The sequence below is a fragment of the Platichthys flesus genome, chromosome 1 (genome assembly GCF_949316205.1).
Source record: "Platichthys flesus chromosome 1, fPlaFle2.1, whole genome shotgun sequence".
Classification (NCBI taxonomy): Eukaryota; Metazoa; Chordata; class Actinopteri; order Pleuronectiformes; family Pleuronectidae; genus Platichthys; species Platichthys flesus.
Window position 1 is genome coordinate 22,771,374 of NC_084945.1, and position 14,101 is coordinate 22,785,474.

Below are 14,101 nucleotides of genomic sequence, written 5' to 3' on the forward strand. Positions count from 1 at the left end.
AATGAATTTGAATGGGCGAGCTGTGAGCGATGTGTGGCAGGGGGCAGCAGCAGCCAGCTCGCTGCTGAATTTCCCTGTTAGATTGGATTCTGATGAAGGAAGGCTCACCCAGAGGAAGTCGGCCTTCAGATCCTGCATGATAAAGCTGGGCCAACTGTCATGTAGACAGGTTTCTGTTTGGGTTTTGTAGGGGAAAAAATGACAAAAGACCTACAAAGTTGTGTCTTACAGTTGTTTCTTCACTCAGCAGCTAAGAACGTCTTTGTTGATCGTATTAGCTTGGCTCATTATCTAACAAAGGGCTGCTCTTGTATCTTGATTATATATTTTTTCAGTGGCTAACCACATCTGCTGATGTTTAGAGCCCTGCCTGTGTTCATGCATGTGTCAAAGATGGGGACATCCTCCCTCCAGTCTGCTATTGTTGGTCTGTCTGTGAGCGGCGCACAATGGCAGCGCAGGGAAGAGGAGAGATTCTGAGGGGGAGGTTTGGAAAGCAGCCTGCTGTATTGATTGTTTATGAGTTGTGAATGGATTCCTGTTGGGATCAATGGTCTAAGTAATTAAAAGGGGGCACGGGCAAAATGTTGCGTACCCTTGGCCAGCCATCTGCTCTGAGCTGATTTTCTACTGCGGCCGTAAAGAAAGAGAGATGAAGGAAAAGGAGCATACAGTATGTTGTGTTACTCAGTAAAGTGACGGATAGTTGTTCTGTGTTCTTTGCTTGTTTGTGGTCATTGGTTTCAGGTTTACGTTCCCTCAAAGGTCGCACTGTTGAGATGGCTTCCTACTAGTGCTGTAACTTTTTCCAACATAATGATGAAAATGAATTGTCCTTCACTAAAAATACACAGAGGGTTTGTCCAGATACTTTTGGCCATATGTATTTGTAGCAGCGATTTGGCCATGTATAGAATGGAGATTAAATCAGTTGTCTTCTTTTCAGGGAGAAGGCTGCGAGGGAAAGCGTTCTACAACGTCAACGGGAAGGTCTACTGCGAGGAGGATTTCCTGGTGAGTCACCTGGGTGTCCAGGAAATATTTATTTTGTTGTGTGATGAGCAGATGAGCTGATGGCACCGTATCCCTGCCTTGTGGAGAGAGGTGAGTGAGGAGCGGGTGGAGAGGAGAACAAGGGATTAGGATCTCAAGCTGCATTTTGAAACCCTCCAGAGGAAACAGACATTTCAGCTACAATTAGGAGTTTAGCACCACCCCTCCAATTCACACCAATTTCCCCCAAATATCCCCAAGGAGCTCTATTACCCCACGTGCTGCTCCTCAGCACTTACAATTAAGGGTGGGAGGAGGTATTGTGGGGCAGCTGTTGCTCTCCGGGCCCTGGTCCATCTGCTTCAGGTTAACAGGGCAGATACAGAACCTGCTCTCACGGTTCTTATATGGTAAGTGTTGAAAAAGTATATCTAATGTAAATGAAAACAAAAGGAACAATTATAATTCTGATAACTTTTTCAATGCTGTAGGTCTGCAGCATTCTTATAATGTATTGTACAGAAATAAGACAGATTTCCTTACTGATTTAGAAAATGGAGGAAGTAGCTCTTAAAAGATTCCTGTAATATAATTATTTCTTCATAAATGACCTCACAACACAGCTTCCTGTTTATAGGCAACTTCCCCACCCGACAATCTGTGAGGAAATACTAAAGCGCCTGTTTTTGTTATTTACAATCAGATCCCCTCAGTGATAAACTGATGCTGACGGTCAGGTGACGGGATGAGACTAATCTCATTCCACCTTCCTCTCCCAGCTGAGACTCGACCAGTCTGGCCTGTCACCCCAGGGGTGTCTCAAGGGTGGGGGTGGCAGATGGTAGGTCTGGAGTAAAGATGTCAGGGGCAGGGGGCAGCCTGCCCATCACCACCTCCCACCTCCACCTGGTCCACATGTCAGGACCCCAAGGGGCTTGTGAGCTGCAGATGGTCACCTTCATTATCTGCTGTAGGGGTGGGGTTGAAGGGAAAGGGACAATCGCCGGGTGTTTTGTTTCCTGTCATGCACAGAGGGCACTTCACCACCAGTTAGTCCAGGGGAGTGGTCACTGTCCAAACATGGCAGATACCAAATATGAATAGATGTAAGTGTATGAATGTGCTATCAATGCAGAAAAAGACCACAAACATTATTCAGGAGAATGAAGATTAATGAATTGTGTAAACGCCTCAGGTCAATGCTGCCTGGTGAATAATAGACAAAGGATCCTAAAAGAAACCTCATGTTCATTTTACCATGCACAGCAGCGCCCTCTGTAGACCACTCTAAGACAAACGTCCTGAAGCAGATCAACTCAACTCAGTTTTAGTCGTACAGCACAGATTCCTGCATTATCTCAAGGCACATTACAAAGTAAAAGAGACCTAACAATATTTGATCACAGAGACTTTCCAATAGACTTGGTGACTGTTGAGAGAAACTTTTATAGGGGAGAAAAAGCCCTTCCCGAACCAGACCCAGTGTGGGCGACCATCTACCTCGACTAGTTGGGGTGAGAGGAGAATGGGGAAGATGGGAGAGATTAGGAACATATTTAAGTTCAGACTGGTTGTTACCAGAAAATAATAATTACAATATGAATAATTATCATTATTCAAGAACTGTCAGATCTGGATCCTGCAGCTCTGGAGTCAGAGATACCTGCAGATACGAGAAAGAGTGATAGAGAGAGAGAGGCCGCAGACTATGGGAGAGAGAAAACACAGAGTGAGATGTAGTGATGTGGGAAAAATACATGGGGGGCCAGAGGTAGAGAGTTGGAGAGAGAGAAAAGGGCTTAGGATGGGAGTTCCCCCCCAGCAGTCTAGGCCTGTAGCAGCATCCCTAATACCTATTTTACCCCAAATTGAGAAGTTGTGACTCATTTCCCGTTCCCTATAGAGGAGTGTGTCTTTTAAATTGGCGTGTTCACCCAGGTTAGGGTTAGGACGTGTCTACTGCATCATTTGATCTGGGAGTGAATACTGATTGAATCTATTCCCATTGCAGAGAAACGCCTGATGTTAGTGGGTGTTATTGTTTTGTGTTTATTGTTTTTTGTGGAAAAGGGGGTTAAGGGAGGGTTCACACTCACCTGAGCCAGTTCTGTTTATGAAGTTAAGGTTATGTACTGATCGTAAAATGATTCCTTATTCACTGCTGAGTGTAATAAATCCTGTGTCTCTTGTCTCACCCGCAGTACTCTGGTTTCCAGCAGACGGCTGACAAGTGCTTTGTGTGTGGTCACCTCATCATGGAGATGGTAAGAGCTTTGTCACTGAAAAGGCAGAGTCCATGAGAGTAGCGAGGGTAGATGTGTGCAGAGTGTCTGGTAGTTTAGAACTCGACCGGCAAAACATTGTGCCGGATGCATGAATAATATTGTTATTTCTGATTCCGCCTGATTTATTATTGTTCTTATCGTAAGTGAAGCAGATCCTGTGCAGACATAGTTGGCATTCCAGCTTGGTACATTTAAGTCTTGCATCTTTATACGCTCACAGTCTCCCTCACTAGAGGATCATCTTTGATTACAGATCTCCTCCTGACACGTGACATTACATCACCCTGTCTGAGTCCATGTTTTTAATCTGGACTTTAAGGAAGATGGCAGCCCATTGTATGACACTGCTTGAACTCAGTGGCCTCGCTCCTAAGTCTTGCTGTTATCTTGTCTGTGTGTGTGTGTGCTTTCTACGTGGGTGTGTAGATCCTCCAGGCGCTGGGCAAGTCCTACCATCCAGGCTGTTTCCGCTGCGTGGTGTGTAAAGAGGGTCTAGATGGAGTGCCCTTCACTGTGGATGTAGAGAACAACATCTACTGTGTTAAAGACTACCACACGTAAGGAGAACAAATAAAATGTGACCAGCTGTGTGAAAAGACAAAGTGGTCCCTCTGTTCCAGTGGCTGTTGTATAATGTTTGAATTGGTATTATACTGGAAAAATGTGTTAAAAAAAATATGGAATAAAAATATTTTCTCCTCTATAACAGGGTTTTTGCTCCCAAGTGTGCCTCCTGCAACCAGCCAATCCTTCCAGTCCAGGTCAGAAACACAACTGAATGAATGAATGCATCTCACATATATGTTAAGGACTTCATCTCAGGGAGAAAATGCTCCGCTGGCTGAAAAATGGACCAGAATATATTGAATTCACCAACCAAACCATGAGCTGGTCAACCAAACATTTAAATAGTAAATGAAATGAGATGCATTTGGTTAATATCAGGTTAAGAAATATAACAGCACAGATTAGAAAAAGGTAAATGTTAAGATCAGATGTTTTTTTTTAAACTGAACTTAAAAAATTGCATCGGGTCTAAGATCATATTTGTTTCAAATTACATGCCATTCAGAAAAAAATCAACTAGTATGTCCTTAATGTATGAAAATAAACCCAAATGAAAATGTTTAAATAAATCATTAAAAATGAGCTAAGATTATCTTTTAGATTATACCTCTGCCTAATATACTAAGAAATAAAATAAAAACTACCATTTACTCTAACGGACAGTCTTATTAACCTAACCCCCAATCTGCATGTCTTTGGACTTTGGAGAAAACCCACGCAGACACGGGGGGAAAACATGTATACTCCACACAAAACCCCCGTCTGAGCCAGGATTCGAACTAGGAGCCAGTGATAGTGCCAACTACTGCAACACTGGGCCTCCAAAACCGACCCCAAAAATCCAAACTTTCCCCTACGCTTTGTGATACAGCCATATGTATTCAGAGCAGGTGTGGTGAATCCGTCTGTACTGAGGTTGGGCACATTGCAGCAGCAGGAATCAGACCTCAGACCAGCACAATATTGGACCATCATTTCAATCAGGGATGTAGTGTGAAGATCTGACTGTTTGACTTGTCTCACCAGGGCTCTGAGGAAACCATCCGGGTGGTTTCTATGGACAAGGATTACCATACAGAGTGTTACCACTGTGAGGTGAGATGATCCTCCAGCACACACATAGCACACACATGCACACAAACGCGCGCACACACATATACACACACACACTGTGATTTGACTTGTGTCAAGTTATCATCACTGCATATGATTCAACCTTCTAGGCTGAAATAACACTCCCAAATATTTGCACACACATGTCACACTCTTTAACCACACATACCCGATTTTGCACACCCGCACAGACACGTGCACACTCACTCAATCCCTAACACACAGTGAACCTCGGTCAGAGCTACAAACTTTGTGACGATGAGTGGGATTCACCTCTCTTGTGGAATATATGAGATAAACACAGAACACAGACACGCACGCATGCAGACACGCACACACACACACACACACATATCAACCCAAGGTTATAGCACAAATTGTGACTCACTGACTAAGCACATTCCAGCGTCGAGGTCTGAACTCAGCTGGGGACTTGTTGCTCAAACCAGACGTGTGAGCTCCCAGTCATCCTGACATTTGACTCAGGCACATTGTTCTTCAAGTGGTAGTGATGAGTTCAACAAAGCACATCCACAGTTCACTCCACCCTGCAGTTAGTATCTATCTTGTTCTGAGTTGTAAATTTATAAACACATCATTTTTTTTTTTATTTATAATTCTACTCAACCTTCTCCTGCTAATTTCTCAGACTGGCTCAAATTCCTCTACATAGAAATAGTTCATGATATCATGTAGGAGGTGGTTAATCATTCAGCCGACCATCCGGGGGACAGAGGAAGGGTAAAGTCCAGAGCTAAATCATCCTGGACATGTTAAATCCATCACAGGTTTTAAAAACAAGAACGTATTCTTTAGATCAATCAATTGGTTTTTAACAGGGCAGAATCACAAAGCTTTGTTTTAAACACACTTTACATTTAAAGAGAATGAATTGCACAAAAGCGACATGTAATAATAAAAAAATTTAAATAATAAATGAACCTGACTGAGAGAAGGGATGTTTGGAAGGTGGGTTGGAGCTGCATACGTTCTATGGTAGACTCAATCTCTTTAAATGTGAATTTGCAGAGTCTGTGGGTGAGAGACATGATTTTAGGGCCAGAAGGCTTCTGCTTACTGTTTCTAGTTTGACCAATTATGTTTGAGTTGGCTTTGGCTGCCTGCAGGTAAACAGTCCATGTGGGGAGCAAAAGACATTGACCTATATTAATTAACTACTAACTTTCTATATTCATAAACAGATAGTTGTTAATAGGGATCAGCCAAATTGTTATCTGAACCTTAAACTCCTACTAAAAGTATTGTTAGTTATTTTTTATCTGGCGAAATGTTCAACTTGTGTGATGAATGAACTAGTTGGACTGTAAAACGGTGTACAACGAACAGAAGATTATATTAAAATGGTTTTAAAATATTCACCTCAAACGATGGCTGACGGGCTCTTAGATTTGGGGTTGACTATAATGAAATGAATACAAGTCATTTTTCAGTCTGGAAAAGGGGCTCAGTGCCTAGCAGAAGATTCCGTAAGATTCACATGTGCAGTGCGACAATTCATTTCTAAAACATGAACATCAACTGCTTCCCCAGTTCTGAGTGATGATGGCAGCAGAGTGGTTCAGGGCCAGTCAGTCTGTCCCTGCAGCGTGTTCTGACCCCGACTCTCATCCCTCACAGACCTACTCGTAATTTCTCAGCAGTTCAAAGCATCCTTATGTGTACTGTCAAATCTGTACTGTCAGTTTGCAAAAGAAGTACTCGGAAAAATACACAAGACCACAGGTCAGGTCTAGGGCCTCTCTGTTGCAGAAAACTGGCTTCATTCATGCATCCTTGTTGCTTCTGGACACTCTGACGAAAACCCCATGAAAACCCCATGTGTGAAGATCATCTCACTTGTACCAGAGCTTTGCCTCAGGACTGGGCCTCCACAGCACCGAACATCCACATGACTGAAGTATGTGCATTGATGTCATCCTGCATCTCTCTGAACTCTTCAGTCACTGGAAAGCCCAGACAACGGTTCACTCTCACCAGTTTAAGTTTCAAAGTTTAAAAACTTACAATAAATGTAAATTGGACGTAGTTCTCTGTTAATGCACCGATAAGCTTAAACGAGAAGATCACATCTTCATGCTACGTCGGAAGGAAACGTTTTGCCTAACTCTGTCCAAAGATCGAAAAATCCATCTACCAAGACCTCTTGAGCACATCCTGACTAGTATAATAATCAACATAACTTTATATCAAACTTTTCTGAACAAAGTTACAACGAACGGAAATTAAAATAACTGCAAGTAAAACAAGAGAAAGATAACAGAGGAGAACTAGAAGGAGAACTAGAAGGCTATCTTACCCTATCTTACCATGTTAGTGGGTTATTCCTTGACCCATACTCCACTATTCCACCAAGTTTCAAGATGATTGGTTCTCTCAAGAAAAAATAATTTTAAATAAACAAACGCACACATTGTTGTTGATTGTCTTCTTGTGTACTTTTTTCAGGACTGTGGTCTGAAGCTAAACGACGAGGAGGGCCACCGCTGTTATCCACTGGAAGGCCACCTGCTCTGCCACAGCTGCCACATCCATCGGCTCCAGTCGCAGGTCACCGCCCACCCGCCCCCCAGCTACCCCCTCCACGTCACTGAGCTGTGAGGGGGAGTAGGGTGGGCAGCAACCGAGCCCTGCCTCCCAGATGTTCTGCAACTCCACCAGCGGGCCAAAGAAAGGCCTGCACCCCCTCTAGCCTCTGTGTGGCCATCCGAGCTCCCGCCCCTGTCCTGGGCCGGTTAGCCAGGCCGCGGACTAGCACACAAAGTGCAGCTCCCACCACAAGCCCTGCCGTCACATGACAGGGCTGGGAAAAAAGGGTCCCCCCTTCACCTCCATCTGCGGTCCTTTCCCCCCCCCCCCCCCCCCCCCCACCCCCCCCCTTCCCCTTGGGTGCATAACCCTGAAAGCCAACTCGCTGGCTCATCCAGAGGCCCCTGGTGACGTCACACCTCCTGACCCCTGCACATTCATCAAAGAGAGGGGTTTTTGGTTTGGAGAAGAGAGCACTAACTCACTTTCTCTCTCTCTTTCCTCGCTTGCCTTGCTTGCTTTCCATGTTTTTCATTCCTGCGCTCTGACTTCAGTGGTTCACTGCAGTGGATTCACCAGCGCTGTCACGTCTGAGAACTCGGTGGCAGGAAGACCGGCGAGCGAGCCACTACATTCCAATGCCGACAGGGCCGGACAGGCCCCAGGGGTGGGCATGCTGTGCCTTCAGAGTGGGGCCCTCTATGTGCAGCTACTAACACTGAAATGGAGCCCTGCTACAGGCTATGCAAAGCACACCCAGCATCATGACACAGAGCCGTGAGAGGGGGAAAAAAAGACTGTTGACTCATTGCCCCTCGCCTTGCACCACCCCAACAAAACAGATGCACCGTAGCACCACGAGCCCAGAGGACCGACTGACATTCCACTTATAGAAATATTAGACGAGACCTCGAGAGATTCACAAGCAGTGTCTTAATTAATGATTATATTATGACAGAAAAAGAAAATTTTAGATGCACATAGATTGTCTTTTATATATGAATATATATTTTGCAGATGTTTTCCACATAAGTTTCTAGATGTAGAATCTCTTTTTGTGTTGCTGCGCTCGTGATCGATTCAGAGGTGAAAACACGCTGACTGACGCCTCAGATCACATTTGGTCTTTTGTATGATTTCTCGTCCAGGACACGGAGCCTCCTTGAGTTGGTCACTGGGTCGGAGATCCACATGGATTTTAAAGCGGACTTGGCTCAAATAGTATTTGCCTGCAGTTGTTTCATTCCCCCTTGAGTACCAAATGACTAGTTCACAAATTAGTGTGTTTTTTCACAGAATAACCCTCTAAAACACACAGTGTCAAACATTTCTAAATTCTTACGATTATTTTTCAAGATTTCTTCTACAAGTGATGCATTAAATTCCCACAAAAGAGACAATTTTGCTTTCCGTCAGTTGTGCCACTGTGTTTACAAACTATCTTTCTCTGAGATTTACCAAGGGATAAATAATTACCATGTCCTTGCTTGTAAGATATATTTGATGGCTGCATCTTTTATGTTTCTCCACGGAGCATTTGTGATTGTCAGCAGACCCAGCAAGCGATAGCAGAATGTACAGGTGCAGGCTGGGTAGAGCGAGAAGAGATGGTGCACTAATTAACATATACAACTACTTAAAAATACTAAAAGTAAAGCCTGTGTGGGGAAATGCTGCCATGCATATGTTATATTCCATATTTATATTTGCTTTGGCAGTCTGTATTGATCTGTAACATGGACTCAGTCTATGCGTCCATGAGTACTATGGAAATCAGTCATTAAGAAGTAGCTACATTTCTTCAATAAAGATAAATGAGAACGGGTAAAAGTGATTCTCTGTTAGCGACACCTCCCATGCTGCCGTATGAATCTGGCATCTTGGCATTTGCTGCTCAAAGAGGATGAAACCGCATAAAAGCCCCTTTTAGACTCAGGTCTGTCCAGTACACTGACTCTTGGTATGTTTTTTTCCAGACACTGGTTTTGTCACACAAGCACTGAGAACACAGTGTTCCTATGAGGAACCGCCACTTGTCCGCATGCCTTAAGACAGAACAGGTATGTTTGGGTGTCTCGCTCTGGGGCCTGTACCATGAAGCACCTTCAGATCAGCCTGGGTTTTCTGGCTTCACTGAGCCTGACTTCGGCCGTCCTGGATGAAGCTTAGTTATCAGCTGGCTCTGTTAACTCTGGATTTACTAATCTGGCTATGAGAATGTTCAAGTTCCACTTTTTATCTCGTCTCCTCTTGTTAGTCTGAGCTGCTGTGACACAATCAGAGTGTAAAAACATCAACACTGTCAGGAATCGATCTGGTAATCTGTACAATTAATTGAAGTGCGGGTGTAATCCTCATTATGTGACTGTTAGGTGGTAAACTAAGTCCGGAGCAGCAAAACAATTCCACTTATCTATAAAAATATCTATTGATCTTTAATTATTTATCACTTCAACTCTTTTTGTCCATGTCAGGATCCAGTAGAAATGCTTTCCCAGGGATCTGATCTGGTCAGTGATCAGGCTGCTGACAGCTTCTGTTCTCTGAAGTTCACCGGCTCCAGATCAGGTTAGCCATGCAGCCTAGGTAACCATGGTGATCTACCCTGGTTTAAAAAAAAAATGAAGAACTGAGCCAGCTTCATGATATCAACAAACCTGAATTAAGCCCACTGATAGCTAGACAGCCCCCTGAACTCGCTTTGTGGTGCAGGCTCCTGGTCCGCCATGAAGTCTGCTGTTGGGTTTTTTGGGGGAACAGCCCTGAAAACTTGGAGCTGCTGGTCCCACCCACGTTTTTAGGAAGCACCCCCCCCCCCTCCCCCAACCATATTTCCCTTGCTTGTTACGTGTGTCTGAGTGTGTGTGGATGGGTTTGTGTGAGTACCGTGTGTATATGCAAAAGAAAATCTACATGAGACAGAAAAACAACTTGAAGCTCTGAGCTGTGGTGTCACTGGTGGAAAAGACTCTTCACCCCTCTCCACTGGGTTTCTGCTGTTATGTGTTTTTTTTAGGATTGGAGCGCAGCAGCTTATTCATGGAGACAGAATTCAAGATATTGTAGGAAACTTTATCTTTTGAGGTAAAAAATAACTGCATCATTCCTGCACAAGCAAAAATCTGATTTATGCAGATGAGCCCCAACTGTTTGTGCAAACTGTGTGCTAGTGTGTGCGTATGTGTGTGTGCGTGTGTGTGCACCAGTGGCAGGGCCATGGCACATGCACCTCACTGTGTTTGCAGGGCAGCACAGCATCAAACACAGTGAACCCCCGCTCTCTCTGTGACTATTTTGATGTTGTCCATCACGTACCTTGATGTTGTTTTAGCACATTGACGGGTTCACACATGTTGCAGTACCTGATCAATGTATCATATTCCGACTGTAGCAAACTCCACCCGTGTGGTTTATTCAACAGAGAACAAATTAATCGCCAACTGTTATTTCCACCTCTGGCACAGCTCTTATTCATACTGTAATACTGTAAAATGGACACTCACGTGTGAATAAATACTACTGAATGTGTCAAAGACTGAAGCGGAGACTGAAGCCAGGGGTCACCACCGGCAGAACGTTTTTTTTATGTAACCTGATGTAATGAGATTCATTGGAATGTAATAATGTTTAGTGTTTGATCTCCTCCTAGTTGTATATGTGTAAAAGCAGAGACTGCAAACTGATACACGAGACATTCCCCTTGTCGTCAGATGTGTTTTTACCTCAGCTGTGCACAAGGGTTCTGGTCACGAAGAATGAGGCATTTTCTGGACCTAACCTGCACAATATCGACCCCACTGAGAAAAACCTAAAAAGACTGTAAAGCATGTATCCCCTTTAAAAGATGTCTTAATCCACCTGTTTTAAGAGTGCTACTTCAGTTTCTATTGCATAGCACACAGCTAGTTACGCTGTACATAAAGAGGCTAGTTTTTTTATTTTATTTTTCTGTCAGAAATCACATGGAAAGAGAAGAAGTTTTTTTTTTTTTCTCCTACTGATAGTTCCAATAAGCACATCTCAACACCTTTCACACAACTTTTGTATCTCTAAAATGTTTTTGATTACCTAGATGGTTCATAAAAAAGGAAACTAGATCTATTTATCTAAACATGAAAAAAGTAAAGTTATTTAATGTATTAAAATCGGGACGTATCATTTAACTGTAGATGACATAATCTGCTTTTTCAATAAAGTGGTTTTGTAGCTAACTGCAAACAATGTCCATTTCTTTGTCTTTTATTTTGTTGCATTTATTTTTTTATTTGGTCATTTTTAGCTTATCAAGATGTGTTTTTTATATAGTACAGCATAAAAACTTACCACGACAAATTACATGCGCTTTACATACAAACATGTTTTATAATTAATATTAATTTATTGAAATCAGAAATTTAAACTATAGATGATGGCTTATAATAACATTTTAGTATCAATGATAGATTATTACATTAAATTAATATGCCATAACTATTACACATGGAATTTGTTTTTTAAATTACATTATCAGGCTAAGCATGATAATTATTGCATTATAATTATAAACCAAATTTGTCAAATGTTTAGGTGTTCATCAAGCATTAATTTGTTAATGTTAATATTTATCACAAAGTATAGTCTAAAATCAAAAGCTTCAATCAGGATCAAAAATATGTCCTTCAACTAAAGATCAAATTAAAATGTCACATTTCTGGTAAAATGTATCAATATTGACAGATTTTCATCTTTATATTATTTATGGCCATTTTGCCCAGGCCTATTACTTTTGCATTAGAGTACCTATGGGTTTAAAGAGATTACATTTGGACAAACACAATTAGCGCTGCATGCTTCATAGACATGTCACATGCTACACGCTAGTTGGTTTAGCATGTGCAGAAACATGTTGAACAGAGTTTCTCCACGTGTGTTGTAACTTTACAGTTGAACTGATCCTGTTTCCTTTGGACAGCGCCAGGCTAACTGTTTTCCCTTGTTTAAAGTCTTTATGCTAAGCTAACCATCGGCTGTAGTTTATGAAGTGAGCTAGTATCTGAACTTTACACAAGTCACGTTAAGTGGTCTTTATAGAGCAGTCTCACAAATCCTCACAGCACCATTTTTATGAAAACGATAAATGCGCCTTGTAATTTGAGACGACATTTACATTCTCAGAGCCTGTGGGTTTGAGAGAAACCTACGAAACACTTCAAATAGCTTTATTGGATTTGTGCTCAGGGCTGGTGATCTTCACACATAGTCAAGTTACATCCAAGCATGCAACCCTGTGCTGTAGGCCGTCATGTGATGGTCTCTCCCTCCTGGGATGCAGCGCAGCGCACTGATGCTCAAATGATCAGAAACCTGGAAAATACATGACCATCAGAAAGACCTGAGGAAGATGATGAGAATAGAAAACCCAATGCAGTAATGAGATGTATCCAAGTACAATTACTTAGTTCATTTATCTGCACTTTACATGTCATTACATGTCATTACATGTCATTTGGCAGACGCTTTTGTCCAAAGCGACTTTCAATTAGTGTACTCAATATCTATGAGGGGGGCCATTTAGGGGTTCAGTATCTTGCCAAGGACACTTCGGCATGCAGATGGGGAAGAGTGGGGATTGAACCGGCAACCTCTTGTTGGAGAACGACCACTCTACCCCATAGGCCACACAGCCCTACTTTACTTAAAGTATATTTGTTATCGACTTATTTTCACTTTTACTCCATTACATACATCAGCAAATATATGCACTTTCAACTGCACAACATTTTAAAATGCATTGTTTTACATGTTCACATTGTTTTTCTATATTTTTTAAAAGTAATCATTATCTACAGGGAAGTGATCCACTGATCCAATCAGAGCAGGCAGATCACATAGACCCGCCCCATACTGATGTCATAGACTTTTACATTAGAGAATGAAATACACTGTGCAAGTACTTTTACTTTTAGCACATAAAGTTTATTTAGGTAATTTAAGTTATTACTTACTCAAGTAGAAAAGTTACCAAGTTAAACTCCTCTAGTACATTAACATCCCAGAAAAGGCCACACAATCATAATAAACACACTTTGCAAACATGAAAAACTCTCAAAATAAGTCAGGGAATAAACATTGTCTCATATTTGATGTAAAAATTGCTTTGGTACTTGGAGGCTTGATAAACAAACCCAGTGATGTTTGAAGAAACCTCCAGATCTCTGCCACTTAAACTTAATGCTCATGATCAAAGTGGACCCCTGGTGATGTTTCATTCGATGCTCGACGACTCTTTTAACAGGGATTTGTGTGACTTGTTATAAAGGGCTGGGCTTCTGGTTTGAGTGAGGAGACTGCTCCCCCGTGGTGCTGTGTTATACAAACACTTGGATGAACTGGAGCATAAAGTTGATTCTGCTCTTTCTCCTGATATCAAATAGTAAAGTGTGATGCATCCTCCAAACACACACGCACAAACACACAAGCACACATACACACGCACACACACACACCTGCAAACACACTGATGTGAAAAAAGCAGCAAGAACACAAATGATCTCAGCAATAGAAAGAAAGGCAGAAGGAGGCCTGCAGAAAAGTGTGTGTTGTGTATGAGTGTGTGT

General features: G+C 42.4%; 1 protein-coding gene across 1 annotated transcript in view; it reads left to right on the plus strand.

Moving 5' to 3' along the window:
- wtip (WT1 interacting protein) overlaps window positions 1–11,730 on the plus strand; it is a 29,168-nt gene extending 17,438 nt beyond the window's left edge. Inside the window, exons 3-8 of the mRNA XM_062389107.1 lie at window positions 947–1,014; window positions 3,195–3,257; window positions 3,705–3,835; window positions 3,988–4,039; window positions 4,872–4,940; window positions 7,425–11,730. Of these exons, the coding sequence (XP_062245091.1) occupies window positions 947–1,014; window positions 3,195–3,257; window positions 3,705–3,835; window positions 3,988–4,039; window positions 4,872–4,940; window positions 7,425–7,577 (536 nt within the window). The 3' untranslated portion in view covers window positions 7,578–11,730. The remainder of the gene's footprint in view (window positions 1–946; window positions 1,015–3,194; window positions 3,258–3,704; window positions 3,836–3,987; window positions 4,040–4,871; window positions 4,941–7,424) is intronic.
- The last annotated feature ends 2,371 nt before the right edge of the window (window positions 11,731–14,101 follow it).